The 15,566-nt window shown below is 45.2% G+C and overlaps 1 protein-coding gene across 6 annotated transcripts in view; it reads left to right on the top strand.

Moving 5' to 3' along the window:
• ralgapa2 (Ral GTPase activating protein catalytic subunit alpha 2) overlaps positions 1–15,566 on the top strand; it is an 85,375-nt gene that overhangs the window by 63,144 nt on the left and 6,665 nt on the right. For all 6 annotated transcript variants that reach the window (XM_076748387.1, XM_076748391.1, XM_076748386.1 and 3 more), the window contains one exon: positions 13,936–14,057. In XM_076748387.1, coding sequence (XP_076604502.1) covers positions 13,936–14,057 — 122 coding nt within the window. The remainder of the gene's footprint in view (positions 1–13,935; positions 14,058–15,566) is intronic.

Genomic DNA, 15,566 nt, shown 5'->3' with positions numbered 1-15,566 from the left:
GCCGTCTGTTATGCATTCATGTCTGACATCTGTGTGTGTTTGTGAGTGCAAAGTGAAAGCCAGCAAGACTGCCAGTTTTTTTTTTTGTGTGGAGTTGCCTTCTCTGTCCCATCCCCAGCTCAGGCTTTGGATGTCAGGTAGAATAACAAGACCGTTACAACTGGCCTGTATCAGTTTTAGGGCATATCAGTATTTTCTATATTTGGATACATTTTCACTATAATCAAATTGGACTCAAAGTGCAGATCTATTTTTTTTTCCATAGATTAAGTTCTTATATATCTTCAAAGTACATAAACAATGCAAGTGTAGGTGCTTTCTGTGCTTGTTTATTGAAAAACATGTCATCAGCTATAGAAGTTACAAGTTATTGAGCTTTTTTCTTCCTGCCAACACAACCTTATATTTCAATATAAAGTCCAGAAAGCATGGCAAACAAACATGTAATTGGCTATTAATTTTGATTTTGATATATTTTGATATATTTAATAACAGATTAATATCTGTCATACATATTACAACAAATACAACTGTCAAATTGACCACTGTGTTTTATAGATAACGCGGTGTCATACTGCTGTCGCTGAAGAAACGGCTCCTGTTTCTAGAGTAAATTCCTACAGATCAAACAGGCAGAGTATTGCATGGCCTACATTGCATTTATTACTTGTTGTGTGCATTTAAACATGAAGCCTGACAGTGAGTAATCATCCCAAATTGGCTACTAATACTGTACGTAAAGGAATGACTGTTGGTTCGGGTCATTAAGACCATATCCTTGGAAAGACTGTCCAAAAACAGTCCACATGTCCTCGCTAAATATCAACAAAAAATGAAATTGCTATCATGACATTCATACTAATAGGTCAGCGGCGTCTGTCCATCAGCCAAAATACCGTGACCCCGGTGTCACCACTGGACTAGTGCCGACTGCCGTTGGGAAGACATGTTCGTTGTGATTGATGTGTGGTGGTGCTGCTTTCTTGCACGGGTGTAAAAACCTGTCTGTCTGCTTTAAGTGATAAGCATCCAGCTAGCCATTCCATCTGTTCCCCTAGCCCTGTTTAATTAATGAACTTTCTTTCTCCGCCCCGTTGCCAGCCAGCACAACACTAAAGCAAAAGCTGTTAGCCCTCTCAGGTTATCCAAATGGATGCATGTTCCATTCCCCCCTCCCCACCCCACTCCTCAATGGGTGCGTTCTCATTGATTAGTTATGTTTTGTTTTCCCCTCTTTTGTCTCTGGGTTCTTGAAGGGAGGGTTAATGAGCTTTCCTGGCAAGCTGTAGCGCTTGGAATCCGGGGATAAATGGGAATAATTTTGTTGTTTTTTTGTTTTGTTTTTTGTGATGGACTTGGCAGAGATGTGAAGCCTCGTGCCACCATGTGTGTTTGTGTGTACTTGAATGATAATGTGTGTTTGTTTGGATGTGTATGAATGGCTTTGAGGCGGGGTATATTGCATTTCATCCCTGCTGGTCCATTATTCCTCTTCAGAAGCAGGGAATCTGGAACACTCTTTAACAGTTGGCTCTGTCACTATTCATCTTCCAGCCATCTCAGCAAAACTCTTGTCCTGTCCTCCTTTTTACCACCAAGTACTTTCTCCCTTCCTTTATGTCCCCTCTTCCTTCCGTGTCTCTTGTTACAAGGCAGTGGACAGCCCTTTGTCCAGCTAAAGCTGCCCTCTTTTGTTTGCGCGGCCTTTTTTATCCTTGTGCTAATCGCCATGGTCGTGTGCCTGAGTTGGACCCCATATTTCACGCTCTGCTCTCCTTTGTTTGACACACCGCCCCTGATAAGAATCCCAATTCTAGGGCCTCTCTGATATTGAAATCCAACAGCGGTGTAGAAAGAGCCTTCAATCATCCATTATCTGTGCTCCAGTGATTACCATTCAATCTCCCAGGATCCATGGTCCTCATCACCGGCCCCAGAGCTGAGGCAGTCCCCTGAAAGCACCCACATCCCTTAACGCCTGTGTCACATGCAAGCATATCCATAGATATTTCTGATGCCGTCTTGAGACAGCCCTGTATTGAATGCTGCTGGGAAATGTCAGTGAAATGTCACTCATCGTTCTCCACCGGAATCTGTCCGTCTCTGATGTGGCCCGGGTTTTTTGTGGGACTCTTGTGAAGACACCTTGTGACATTATTGGGTTTCTTTGTCCTTAAATGGCCATAGAATTTTCAGGGGTTTTTTTGTTTTGTTTTGTTTTTTTGTTTTTGACACGAGGATTGCTCTTTTTCTTTTTAAATAAGGCTGTGTTGCTTTTAATGTCACAGACTTAATTGGCTGTTTTAAGACGGAATTAGTTGATTATTTATAAGTTGCACATTAATGCCTCTTTAAATGGTTCAAAGGCACTGTCTGCTCCTCCGCTGGCCTGTGGCCATTGTTCTCTTTTAGAGGATGTCCTTGTGCCTCGCAGCATTTGCATTTTTGCACTAAATGGAGTTTTCTGCATTGACAGACAAGGCAAGACAAACAAAGCAATAACAAAAACAAAACATTTAAGTATGCATCGCTGTGCATTGTCTGCCTCTTCTTACAGAAAGCAGCCTTTGATGTGTTAATACTAATAGTCTGTGTTTCATTGTCAAGTGGTGGTTGTGGCTGAAAGAGAAGCACTGAGAAATATGGGCCAAATCTTCCCGTGTCTCTCGACTGCAACAGGCTGTAATGATGTTGAGTTTGATGTCAAACAAAGAGAATGCATTGTTTGTTGCGGACCCAGGCGCATCATAGTAGTGGAACATTAAAAAAAAAAAAAAAAAAAACATCCTTGTCATAAATTATAATATTCGAATTAGGATTGATATAAGACATAATTATCACTTCTGTTTTCCTAATTTATTGTGCTTATTCTTATTGTTTTTGAAATGTAAGGACATCTTTGTGCTGCAGATATCCACTTATCAAGCCCTCTATGTTTAGATACACAACAGCTCCCTGTGCCTTTGTTTAATGTAGTGTACACATCTTCATTAGTTATGTATAGCCTCTAATTACTATTGATGAGACTCTAGCTGATTTGGGTACAAATCTATAGCTTTTGTTATTCTAATGAGTGTTATTTACCCTCAGATCTCCAAGCCAGGGGGCTTTGGAATGGGGCTTTGTGCAGGCAGATATAGCCGGGCCGCTCTAGCTACACCCACTTGTTTTTGTATCTGCCGACTTTGACAAAATCCAGTTTGCCTCCCCCCACATCATCACCCGTCTGCAAGGATGTATAGCACTTCCCGCTCCTCCATCTGTTTTTGTCCACCCATGAAAAGGTCCATTATAATCTGCAGGATGCACAGTTGACGTGCCGCTAGCTCTGCTCAAGCCAATCAAGGCACCTCACTGAACTTAGGCCACAAATCCGAGAGGCCCAGACACCTCCCCCAAGTTCATTTTGATTATTTGGTCTTTCTCTCTGAGATCTTCAGTTGAACAAGTTTTTATAACAACATTGTCTCCATCATCCCTCTCCCCCGTGAAAGCTTCCAGCCTGAATGGGGCTCCATGCATGCCCACTGGATGATGGCAGGCTCCTGATTAACCCTGGAGTGACTAGCTAATGTCATTGAAGGAGGGCCACCTGGCTGTGAGACTGTACAGTCAGCTGCCACTGAAGGACCAGAATAGGAGACGACCAGGTGTTGGGCTCCAGCCCCCCTAATTGTTGCCATGTAATAGCCTGCTTGACTGCACAATATAGCCCAGGGGCGAGGATTAGGAAAAAGCTGTTGCCAACACAGAAGTCCATTTTCTTTTTTGCCCAAGGTTTTGTTTGTGGGTTTCTCTCTGCGTGCATGCTTATGTGTGTATACATATATGTACATCTCCATTTGCCATCCCCCTCGTCCAATACAGTTATAGCAGGTAGAGGACTGGGCTTCTTTTCCTGGCTGTCCCCGAGCCCCTTACACACCAGCACAGTAATTTGAGACATACACAACTTTATGCTTGCTTTCGCACTGGGAAGCCTTCTAATAAGCATGCTCGACCTAGAGCCTTTTTGCATGAAAGTAACATACACACTGGGCTAAGTACACACTCTACAGATAGCCATAATTGCCTTGCAACAAAAAAATTTGCATCGTATCCTTGGCTCTTCAACAACAAATATATTCATCAATCCTTATTAACATCATTTGAACAAAATGATATGAACAAATTGGCCCGGCAGTCCAGTGTCTGCATATATAATTTTTAGATAAGAGTTCATATCTCATTGTAATCGCAATGGCATTGATTGAAATATGTCCAAAATGAAAAATGAGAGCAAATGAAATCACTAGTGCCCCCAGTAAATAACCCTCTCTGCTCTGGGCAGTCACCACAGTTGTGATCATATGTAACCTTGCGCTAATCATTATCATTCCCGCTAAATGCCTGGCATTTTGCATAAGGCCAGGGCCCCTAATTGGCCCGATGAACCTTTCATAGTGGGGGTAATAGAGCAACGAGAGACTTCAGTGTGTCTTGGTGGGGGAGCAGACAGAGATGCTTGTCGCCAAGGCATCACAGTTATTCTATTGCACATGCCACAAGCATCATTAAAATTGCAGAGGCCTGTGTTCATTTTGTTTTAATATTTCATCAGTGCTTGTCTGAAGAGTGTTATCGTATGGTTAAAATCAGAGTCATTTGGCATGACCTGGAGTTGGCATACTGCTCGTGCAATTTAAGTGTCAGTCTGGTTTTCTAGTATCAAATAGATTATGGAACACCAGGGTACTTTGATCGCTGCCACGCTTTGAGGTGTGTACTGGGGGGCCAAGCCTCACTTTGAGTCTGTAGCTCGATAGTAATAATTACGCCTTAAATTTCATTATGAAAGTTGGAAGAAGAAGAGGTGAAATGCCTCATAACTAATCAGATGGATTTCAATCAAAGACTAGCTCCTGTGTACCCTCCTCGGTTTCATCTTTGACTTTTTATTAAAGGTTCAAATTGAGATCAGATAGATGCTGTTGTTCCCTGTCTCGATTCTGAACAATTCAAATATCAGGAACTGAAGGAAAAATATGACGCATATTCACCTCAGATAGCTCATAAGATGCGCACCTTTGTCCTGACCTAATAATGTTTCCAGAAGGCTGAGGCATTCATGTCACTCTGGCCATCATCACTTACAAAGGGGACCTTCAGAGAGAACTCTCACCCAGCCAGTCACAGAACTGTATCTGTTAATCTTCATCCCTGTGAGCCTTTTTGCTCATCTTATTATGACTTTCTGTTAATGCACGGTGGAGGCCTGTGTGACTGTCTGGCTATAATGGCCCTGTGTTTGATTAATCATGTCGATCCATTGTGTTTCACATCTAAGGCTGCTGCGTTAGGACTCATCAATGGAGACCAGAGTCCTTTGAAAAGGAGATTGGTTACAGACTCAGTTCATCTGAATACACAAGCCCAGCAGGCTTTGATGGCAGTCGTGTTGTGTTGAACAAACCATGCTGCAACAAATTATGATGTCATCACACATCTTTTGGCTATCCTGTTTCTCTGTGTTGTGAGGATGACTTGTTGTGTTATCATTTATGTTCCATGAAGTCCCAACAATCAGTCGGTCCTAAGACAGTTTAGAGGTCAACGTTGACTTTGGTGTAAATGCTGCTCTCATGATTTGTTGTGAAGCAGAAATCGATTTTTACTGTCCCCCAGTGGAATGGTGGGCTGCGAGAGACTTGAGAAAATGGGTGACTACTTCCTCCAGTCAGCTCATAAATAATCTGGTCATGCCAGCGAGCAGACATCAGATTTTGTCTGCAGCTGTGGCAAACCTATGTGAAATCACTGATGGGCAGTGATGATGTCACAGGTTAGGAGTGATGTCACAGCCATAACTTCCCATCCCGCTGTCTGAATGCCAGATGGACGGTAGAGAGGTGTGGAGGTTGGAGCTTAGAAAGCTCTTGCTGTGGGAAACTCACCCCTCAGGAGGTGTCATTAACCTGGTCTTACTGTTTGACCCGACTCCTTTGGGGCTCCTGAGCTCCAGTTTCCTGGACCCGCTCCTAATTAGGCTACTTGTTAAAACTCTCTGAAACCAGCTATTCCTCTAGAGCATCTGATGTTGTGTCTATACACACCCAGAAAATGGACACACAAACACCTCCACTCATCATAATGCATCTGTGACACATTCAGACTTTTTTCTGTCCTGCTGCTGTGTCTACAGCAAAAAAGCTGTTTAATGAGACACCAAGGTTTGAGTAGCTGCTATATAAAACGGGAGTGGGACTCGCACACACACGCACGCTCTACAGTCACCCTGCTGGCTACTTTCTGTCATGCACGCTCTCACTTTATCCATCTCAATCTGTTGTTCCTTCCCACTCTGCCATTATTCCAGCAGCCAGCTTTATTGCCACATTCACCCTCTCTGTCCCAATCTGTCTTTCTCTCAGTGTCTCTCCGTCTAAATGTCTCCGTCTTCCTCCCCGTTTTCCCATAATCACCTCACACCTCTAAGGGCCTCTGCTGAGACGAGCTTCACACCTCAGCCCTCGCTGTGACAACAGGTACGGCTGGCACTCACCGCCTGGCCTCTCTCCAATCAACACCTGCTCGGATTTATCCCTCTTTCTTCCCGTCCTCTTTTCTATCTTCCCCCCTCCCTCCTTTCAGTCTCTGTCTTTTTTCTCCATAGTTCTATCCCTTGTTTTTGTGTCTACCAATGCTTTTCCCCATGTAGCCCCTCTGTACATTTCCCAGCCTCTCTGCCATTTTCTGCCTCTTATCTCTTCTTCCAGAGTGCATAACAGTTCATCCATATGTAGTCCAATCAATTTCTCCCTTCCAGTGCCTCCTGGAGATGGCACTGTGATCCCCTGTTCATTTAACATGTTCATGTTACACCAGTCTGCTTCCATTACCTCCTATGGTGGCCAGTGGAATGACTGGTAGTACCAGCCTTTATGCAAGTTCTTTAAAGATCATCATCAGTCATTTTTCAAATCTGACACTTAATTCACCACCTATACAAAAGGCGTAACCCCTTTGGATGGACAGTATGTGTGCGATAGTGTGCATGTGGTGTGAGGAGGTTAGGCACTATGCCTTTCAACAAAAAAAATAATGACCACATCTGTTTTTTTTGCACTGCCTACACATGGCACAACCAAGCTCCCGCCCCCCACCTACCCCACCACTTCCTCTTAACAGGCCAATTATGTGACGGCTGGGAGTCAATGGTGCTGTGAGCTACTCCTGAGCTCCTCTCCTCACCAAGGTCAAGCTGATTGGCCCAGGTTAATGGGCAGATGTGGGGCTAAGAGAGGAGGGGGTCAAGCACCTACAGGGAGGCACCCTCCACCTCATCTCTAAACTGTCCCTCTTCACTACAAGAGGCCCCTTTTACCACCAGCGCTTCTACAAACAGGATTAACCTTGGCTGCTGCTGTGGAGGCCAGAGGAGCGTAGGAGTGGTTCCTCCCTTATGCATGGCAAAGTTGTTTTGTTTGTTTGTGTTGTTTTGGTAGCCGTTGAGTTTTTTAGTGTTCTCCAATTAAAACTCAGAATCATAAGGTGTAATGGTCAGCCATGTGTCCTCTCTGAGGATTATGTAAACCTACTGTATATCCTGATTGTGGGTAACAGGTTTGCAGAATGCTGCAAGTAATACTTGAGCATTTGATGGTATTACACTAATTTTACCTTCCCTCCACTCCACACGTTGTTGGCATGCCCCCTCAAACCTGTGTGGTCTCCTTAAACCTTACAGTATGTTCCATCCTGTGCTCTCCACTCTCAGAATACAGGGTTCCTCTCTGTCCTCAGAGTTAAACAGCAGACAGCGGAGCCTCTTCCTATCGCACCACCTTTGTCTGGAATAATCTCCCTGCTCATATGAAACACTCTGACTCAGTTGAGGTTTTAAAATTCAAACTTGAAACTTGCCCTTTTTGTCTTAGTCTCCATTAATCTCTTAAACCCAGTGCTTGTAGCTTGTAGTCCTGCCTACAAGAATACATTGTAAAAAACACTTCCGTCAGTACATGAGCGTCTGAGCTGTGTGCCTATCTCTCTCTTCTTTCACTCTTGCTTCTCTATGCTGGACCATTAGCCACCCTGGGACCTCCCACCCTCCCCTGGTGCCTCCTTCTTGATGTTTTGGATTTGGATCTTCATCCTCCAGGAGATTCAGCCCTTCTTCTTGTCTCCCTCTATGTCCCTTGTGTGCAGGTTGTCCTTGTCTCTCTCTTCCTCCATGTGTTTGTTTCCTTTCCTTTGTTGATGGTGAGCTTGAGCTTTGCTTCTTGTGTGTTTGTGTAGTCTGTCATCTTTTCAGGTCTCCATGGTGGAGAGGAGATCATGTGACTCAGGTCCTACCTGTTGGTAGCACCCAAAGTTGCTTAACATCCACATTCTCATATATTTTTTTAACAGTGTATCAGTATAATTTCACTGTCATCTGTACACGTGACATCTACTGTGCGTTTTTCCATCCTTTTTTTTTTTCCAGGGAGTTTTTCCTTATCCAAATCAAGGGTTTAAAAATAGTGTTTTTTCATGAGGCAGATTTGTGAAATTGGGCTACATAAGTAAAACTGACTTGGCTCGACTATGAAAACTTAGCCCAATTGAAGGAGCACTGCACTCTTACAACCTCAAAATGATGACAAAAGGGGAGGGGGCAGGCACCGTTCATGTACCTGTAATCTGACTTCTGTGACTTAGAAGTGGATAGAATTAGAGCTTAAGAGGTGAAATGTCAGCATAGGTTGTCATTAGACCCCTTCTAATGCCTAATGCCTAATCTGGACCTTCGCTCCCTACCCTGCTTTATCAACAGATTAAGCTGTGTGTGTGTGTGTGTGTGTGTGTGTGTGTGTGTGTGTGTGTGTGTGTGTGTGTGTGCGCGTGCGCGTGCGTGCGTGCGTGCGTGTGTGTCCAGTTTTGCAGTCACTGCAGAAGGAGAGTTTAAACTCATGATAAAATCTCTTTGCGTGATCTTGTTTTTTTTCCCAAATAAAGCACAAACAGGGTTCCAACATGGGATTTTGGCAGTGCACCTCAAGCACACTTGGCTTGAACCCACTCTAGTCTTGAGCAGTCTCCCAGTCCCTGCTGCTGACAGCCATCCCTATAGCTGCAACCACTACAGTTCAGTGTTTGGATGGTATTCCTGAGGCGTTGAGTGTTATCTTGTCTTCAGCAGATATATCACTGGTGGGGTTTGTTTTGTCCCATCATGCTCTCAGAATCCCTGAACTTCCTCTTGGCTGACTCCAGATGGACTGTCACACAGTGGTCGTTAGGTTCATTGTCGTCTCCTGACCAAGATCCTTTTGACAGTTTACTGAGAGAATCTTGGTGATTCAAGCCGTAGTGCATTTCACAGTTCTTAAATCATCCATTTTCTACAATCTGTCTATATCTCATTGTCTTGCCTGAATTTCTTTGAATTTAATGGTTTGATAGGCATGCAGCAAACAGGTAAATGAGGCGTTTCATCAAAACTTCATTGCCATATCAATTAAGTTTTTGTGTTACATTTTATTTGTATCTCATGCCCTACTAGCACAAAGCACGTGTGTGTGTGTGTGTGTGTGTGTGTGTGTGAAGTAGTAAAGGTTCCTGCTGATGGTTCATGCTTTTCCGTTGATGCCTCCCTGCTGGCTGTGTGTGTTCAAAAGATGCTGAGTGTGTGTCAGAGGCCAGTGGTTGCGTGAGGCCTTTTGTCAGCAGGAGGACAGAGGAACACAAAGACGGAGGCTGGATGGTCAGGATGCTGCTCTCCAGAGAGACACCAGTTCAGAGGTCAACATAGGCTCTTTTGGGGAAGTGTGTGTGTGTGTGTGTGTGTGTGTGTGTGTGTGTGTGTGTGTGTGTGTGTGTGCCTACTTATGCACAAGCGCCCATGTGTGAGCATGTCTATGAGTCTGTATGTGCAGGGTGGGGTTGCACACAGCACCAAATGGATCCCAGTGGACAGGCATTTTCAGGACAGGTCCCCGTGGACGGAGAGAGTAGGAGGGAGGGAGATGATGATGATGAAGGTTGGTGGCTGTTGGCCGATGGGGTCCAGCAGGGATGGAGCAGCCTGCTAATGAAGAGCCATCTGAGGCCTCCATTCACCTTGAACATGGGCCACTGCAGCTGCCCTGACCTTGGCTTTGATCCACAAAGATGCTTGACCCCCACCATTCCCTCAGAGCTACCCCCCTGCCATCTGGACAGCATGCATGCATATGTATACATTCGTGCACACACCCACAGATACATATGCATGTACACGTAGGCTGACTCATATGCACATGCACGTGTGCTTTCACAGGTTTGTTGGAGTCTGTCTCTAGTGTTGTTTGTTCAGCCACATACAGCATTTATTATTTGGCGTGTAAGCTGAATTTTGTGTGTTTGTGCATAATTGACCTGTGCGTCTGTGTCCTAGTGCGTGTGTTTCGGATACACCTTCACTCAGCAACCACATGCCAAACATAAGTCACTGCCTTTGTCCCCACTAGTGACAAAAAGAGGAGAGCAACACACATTGCACATTATTTCAAATGTGCACATGTTTCAGTGAATAGACTGGATTTGTTTTTCTCTTTGTAGTTATCCTCCCTCCCCACCCTCATAACTCCCCAACTACAATATTCATGTCTTTAAATCTTAGTCCCCCAGCTAAAGTTGTCTCACATTAACTCAGATCTGGGAGATTTTTTTCCTTCTTACTATCCCAATGGTTGCCATGCTCCATAGACGTTGCATTGCTTTACCTCTCTTTTCCCTAATGGGAATGCAGCCGCTTGGAACGTAGGGGTTCCTTGGAAATTCCCAAAGTGGTGCAACACACTCCCCTCCCACACACTGGCTTGTCTTGCTTGTCCGCCCAGTTCAGCTGTAAATGACAGTTATGTCACGGGTGACTTAAGTTGCAGTCCATCTGTGGAAATGTAGACCTGTCTGCGTTTTCCTTTTTATGTATTTCATCCCTAGCTTTATGAGATTTTTTTATAGCATGAAATGTAGCGGAGGGCTATGCAATAGAGTATTGTGGTTCATCAGAAAGGCTTTCATAGCACACATTTTCATAAAGTGTAACAGTTTGTGATCCGATCTTACCAGTGAAGTATTGTGACAAACATGAAGCTTAGCCAGGCGCTCATCAGCAGTAGCTGCAGCTTGTGTTTTCCCCAAAAGTAGGTCAGTGTCAGCAGGTTTGGTGTCCATGACATGGACATAGCCTTTGCCTCACTGTTCTGGACGTGTCCCTTGATTAAGTTACTGCATGGAGGCAACAGCATCTGTGCATATGCAGGGGAACAAGCTGTGCTCATGGCTTGGTAATTAGAGACCAGCAGAGAGATGAGGGAGTGCAGGAGAGAGGAGGCAAGATTACCCCTCACTGTGCATCAGGTCTGATTTCTGTGCAGCAATTTTTTTTCCCCACAGATAGCATCATACATTTACTTAAGTGAGCTGATTATGGCTCTCGCTTTCACTCATCTCCAAAATACCTTTTATTAGTCTCCCTCCCTCACCGCCTGTCTTTCTCCCTGGTCATATATTTTCTCTCAGCTCTTGATAATTCTACATTATTTCCCTTCATTTAGTCTTTGAAATTTTTTTTCTTACCCACTATAATCCATTTGGCTAACTTGGAGAGAGGGCAGCGGAAGGAAGTAGTGGAGGAGAGGCGTGTGTCGGAGTCAGAGAGAGCGTCTGCTCCAGCTGGAGTCAATATTTGCTTTAGGAATCTCAATAACAGGCCTCCAGTCATCTGCATCTCTGATAATGGACAGCCATATGGCTCTGTTGACCCACGCTGTGCCGAGGTTCTCTTTCTCTCCTCATCCTCCCGTGTCTCTCGTTTGTCGGCTTCCTTCTAACTTCGCTCATTCCTTATCATTAAATCCTTTCTTCTACTCTATTTTGTCTTCCACTTATTACCTATCTGGGCACATTTTGTACTTTTTACAAACATCCTTCCTCTCTGCCTGTCATCCATAAAAGCCTGGATATGACCCACCACACAGAGCTGTGACCCAGGTTACCATGGCAGCAGAGACTGGGATGCCCACTCTTTGTCCAATACTGTTTCCAGCAAGTGACAGAAAGCAGTGACGTTGCTTGTCTGGCTTTGACTGGAGGACGGATAGAAAGCTCAAGAGGGGAGTGCTGTCACATGCTTAAAGACATGCTGCTCTGCATCTCTTAAATGGAGGGGTTGGCACCGGAGAGATGGAGATACAGTACATTAGTTACAGGTCGAATTTTTTTTTTTATTTTTATTTGTCTTCCATTCCACTTTTCTGCTTGGGGTGGAAAATATGAGCTTGTACTTTAATGGATTTCTTGGTGTTCTATCCTGAGAAGTGTGTTTACCCAAGAGTCAAATTTATCAAGAAAATGCCAAAAAGAATGTGCTGAGCTGAGTCGACTTCCCTATTTTTTAAGTATTTCTGCTTGGAAAAACGTGTTTATTATAACCTACTCTCACTAATGTTTCTTTCTAACTTTTGCCTTCATGGTAAAATAATGCTACTCATGTCTAAACAACATGTAAGTAGACTATACTAGACCAACACATCACGAGTATCCATCCCACCCTGCTCCCTGTCGTTCTCTGTTACTCTGTCCTTTGTCTTCTTCTGCCCTCTGTCCATCTCTGTCCCTGTGAGCAGCTTGGCCGTTGTACTCCCTGGTGCCTCCCGGCTCAGGTGCCCATCATCCCTGCTTTGCCACGGCTCTCTCAAAGCCATTGGTCATGGCTGCCTTGGCCCCTGCTGTGGCGGCATGTGCCCACAGCAGGCCCCCTGCCCAGTCACTGTCTCGTCCTATCTATCTAACCCAGACCAGAGCCTCTTGGCCCAGTCCAGCCTATCTCAGCTCAGCCTGGTTCAGCCTTGGCGTCAGCAACAGCCCAGTGCCACTCCACCCTGGCAGTCGTAATGAGCTGAGGGGGAGGGGCCCCTCTGTGTTGAGCGACGAGAGCTGTGTGTGTCTGTGTGTGTGAGAGAGAGAGAGTGAGAATGCATGTGTTTGTTGAGCAATTTGTTAGGTTCATCTATCAAGGAAAATGGCCACAACAGACAGCCGTGAGAATAATCAGACTCATTGTCAAACATGCTCACACACAGTCAAATCTGAAAAGTGCTTGCTGTCATTATGCCATCAGAAAGACCTTTTTTACTCCAATAGTTCCCTGCACCATGTTTTATCCAGCACTTGCCTCCATTCCACAATAGATGTAGCACGATGTATGTATGATAATGATATGATAATGGCCATCAGAATGTTTTCCACCCTCACCCGGCAGCCATTTTGCCGGCTTATTTATTTATTTATTAATTTGAGCTTTCCCATTTCAAATCCAGCCATCCATCCTGCATGCTGGCTGCCCAGGCTCCAGTCACTGCTTGTCACTCTGAATTTCAAATGGCTCCAATTTTCCCCCTGATGGCACGGAGAAGTGGCAGGCAGCACATCGGGGAGGGTGGTCCTAGACATGCTGCCTGCAGCAGGGGTTCTATTAGAGAGAAGAGAGGGATGAGAGGGGGGAGAGGAGAGGTCTGGAGCATCACGCCAGTAGTGATGTATTCTTTCTTTCTTTTTTTATGATTATTTTGGAGACTGCTTTCTCATTTGGGGATGTGTGGCATGGCTGATTGTTCCATCTTTGCTTCTGGCTGGGTTGCTGATGGTGGAGCTGCCCTGCCGGTAAAGCTGCCTCTCGCTCCCCCCACCCACGTCTCCCAGTGCACCTATATGCAGTGCAGCACTGAAAAAATGTGATTTGAGACTGTTGCTGCGACTTGTTCCGAACTGATAAACCGTGCTGTGTACAGATAGATGTCTTGATGACGTTCTGAAATGTGATTATTGTGTGACTGTTTGGTTTAATTGCAGGCAAGGGATAACTATGCCTTGTTTTTTCTTCTCCGACCTGCCGTTGTGTTTTGTTCCTTAACAAGAGCTAACCAGCTATGAGGAGCGGGCGCTGTACTTGGAGGCCATTGTTCAGAACCACAGAGAGGTCATGACCTTCGAGGACTTTGCCTCACAGGTCTTCTCCCCCTCTCCTGGCTATCCAATGAGTGGTGCAGGTGAGAAATGAACCACACGTCACCCCTCCTCCATGCTGTCTCTCCATCCCACTGTTGCTTCCTTCCCTCTTCTTCGTCGTCTTTTCTTGGTTCTTTTTTCCATATCAGTCTCTGTCCTCCACACCTGTGCCCCCCCCACACCCCTCTCATTCTCTCCACTCTTCTTCCACGCCCACGCTCACTGATGAATATCAAACGACAGGCCCAGCTCTTCACGCCATCCGGCCGACTTCAAACGCTCTGCCTTCTCCACTTCCTCAAGCCCCTCTCACGCTACTTTGTTCATCTCTCCTTGTTTCAAACTGCATCTTTCCGTGCAATTACTTTCCCATGAATATAAGCAGCCTTGTTAAATGGCGGTTGCAGAGTGCATGTTTGCGTGCGTGCGTGGGTGTGTGTGCGTGCACGCGTCTTCATGAGCTCATTCACCAACACTTAAGATATCCGACAGACAAACAGCAGCTCGCGGATGTCAACACAGCACTCTTATCATTCCGTGATGAATAGAATGGAAAACGTGTCTTATCTTGTTCCTACTTGTACCAGCTCTGATCGATCTGCAGCAGCACTGAAATCAATACAGGATTGCACTTTTCCACTCTATTGGATCTCGACACACGTTCTGTTTTGACGAGGAAAGCACTCCACAATACCACACCATCTTGTCATTTTCAAAACTGTCAGTGCTTGTAAGTTTTAAAGGTGGCTTAAAGTCTGTGTAATATTTTGATCCCGTATGTTGGCATGTGAGAATTACATGTCTGAATTTTGACTGTGCGACTGTCTGAGTGAGTGTGTGTAGGACTTCAGCCTCTCAGACAGCAGGTGTGATATTCAGGATGAAGGCAGGCAAGAGGTGGTCAGCCACATTACCATACTGTTTGCCCATCTCTCCTGCAGAGGTGTAAAATCTCCCCAGACTGACCTCAAAAGGTCAGAAAGGACTGAGGGGAAAAAAAAAAGAAACATCCAGAGGAATATAAAGGAGGGAGAGCTGGGGAGACAAAACGAGGGGATGAGAATCTAGCAGTGTTGCTGACTGTTTCAACCATCCCTTTGTGGCTGAACAGAGTGAGGTTAGAGAGCTCAGCCAGGCTTCAGAATAATGTTTCACAACATGGGAGATACACTGTGGCTAATGTGAGAGGCCATAACATAATGAAGTCTGTAAGGCCGTTGTGCCGCCCTCACTGCGCCGGAAACTGGGTCTGAGCGGCAATTTGTATTCCTCCGGAATCTATGCGTGTAAATAGATTAATGCAAGGGTGTGTGTGTGCATGTGTGTCAGTCATTCATATTTTATCCAGGGCTCACTAACTCCATACGGTGCTGTAGCATAGGCACCTTCTTGTAGGTTAACCCTTCTAACAGTGCCATGGGGTAATTTCACCTCTGCTCAGCAATTTCCTGGAGAAGGGGGAACTTTAACCTGTTAAATCCCGCCTGGCTCATTGGGTCAAAGTGTTGTTAAGAAAACACACACATACCAGGTGTGACCGCTACTGCTGC

This window comes from Chaetodon auriga, chromosome 14, assembly GCF_051107435.1.
Source record: "Chaetodon auriga isolate fChaAug3 chromosome 14, fChaAug3.hap1, whole genome shotgun sequence".
In the NCBI taxonomy this organism is placed as follows: domain Eukaryota; kingdom Metazoa; phylum Chordata; class Actinopteri; order Chaetodontiformes; family Chaetodontidae; genus Chaetodon; species Chaetodon auriga.
This window is presented reverse-complemented; position numbering and strand designations above follow the sequence as displayed.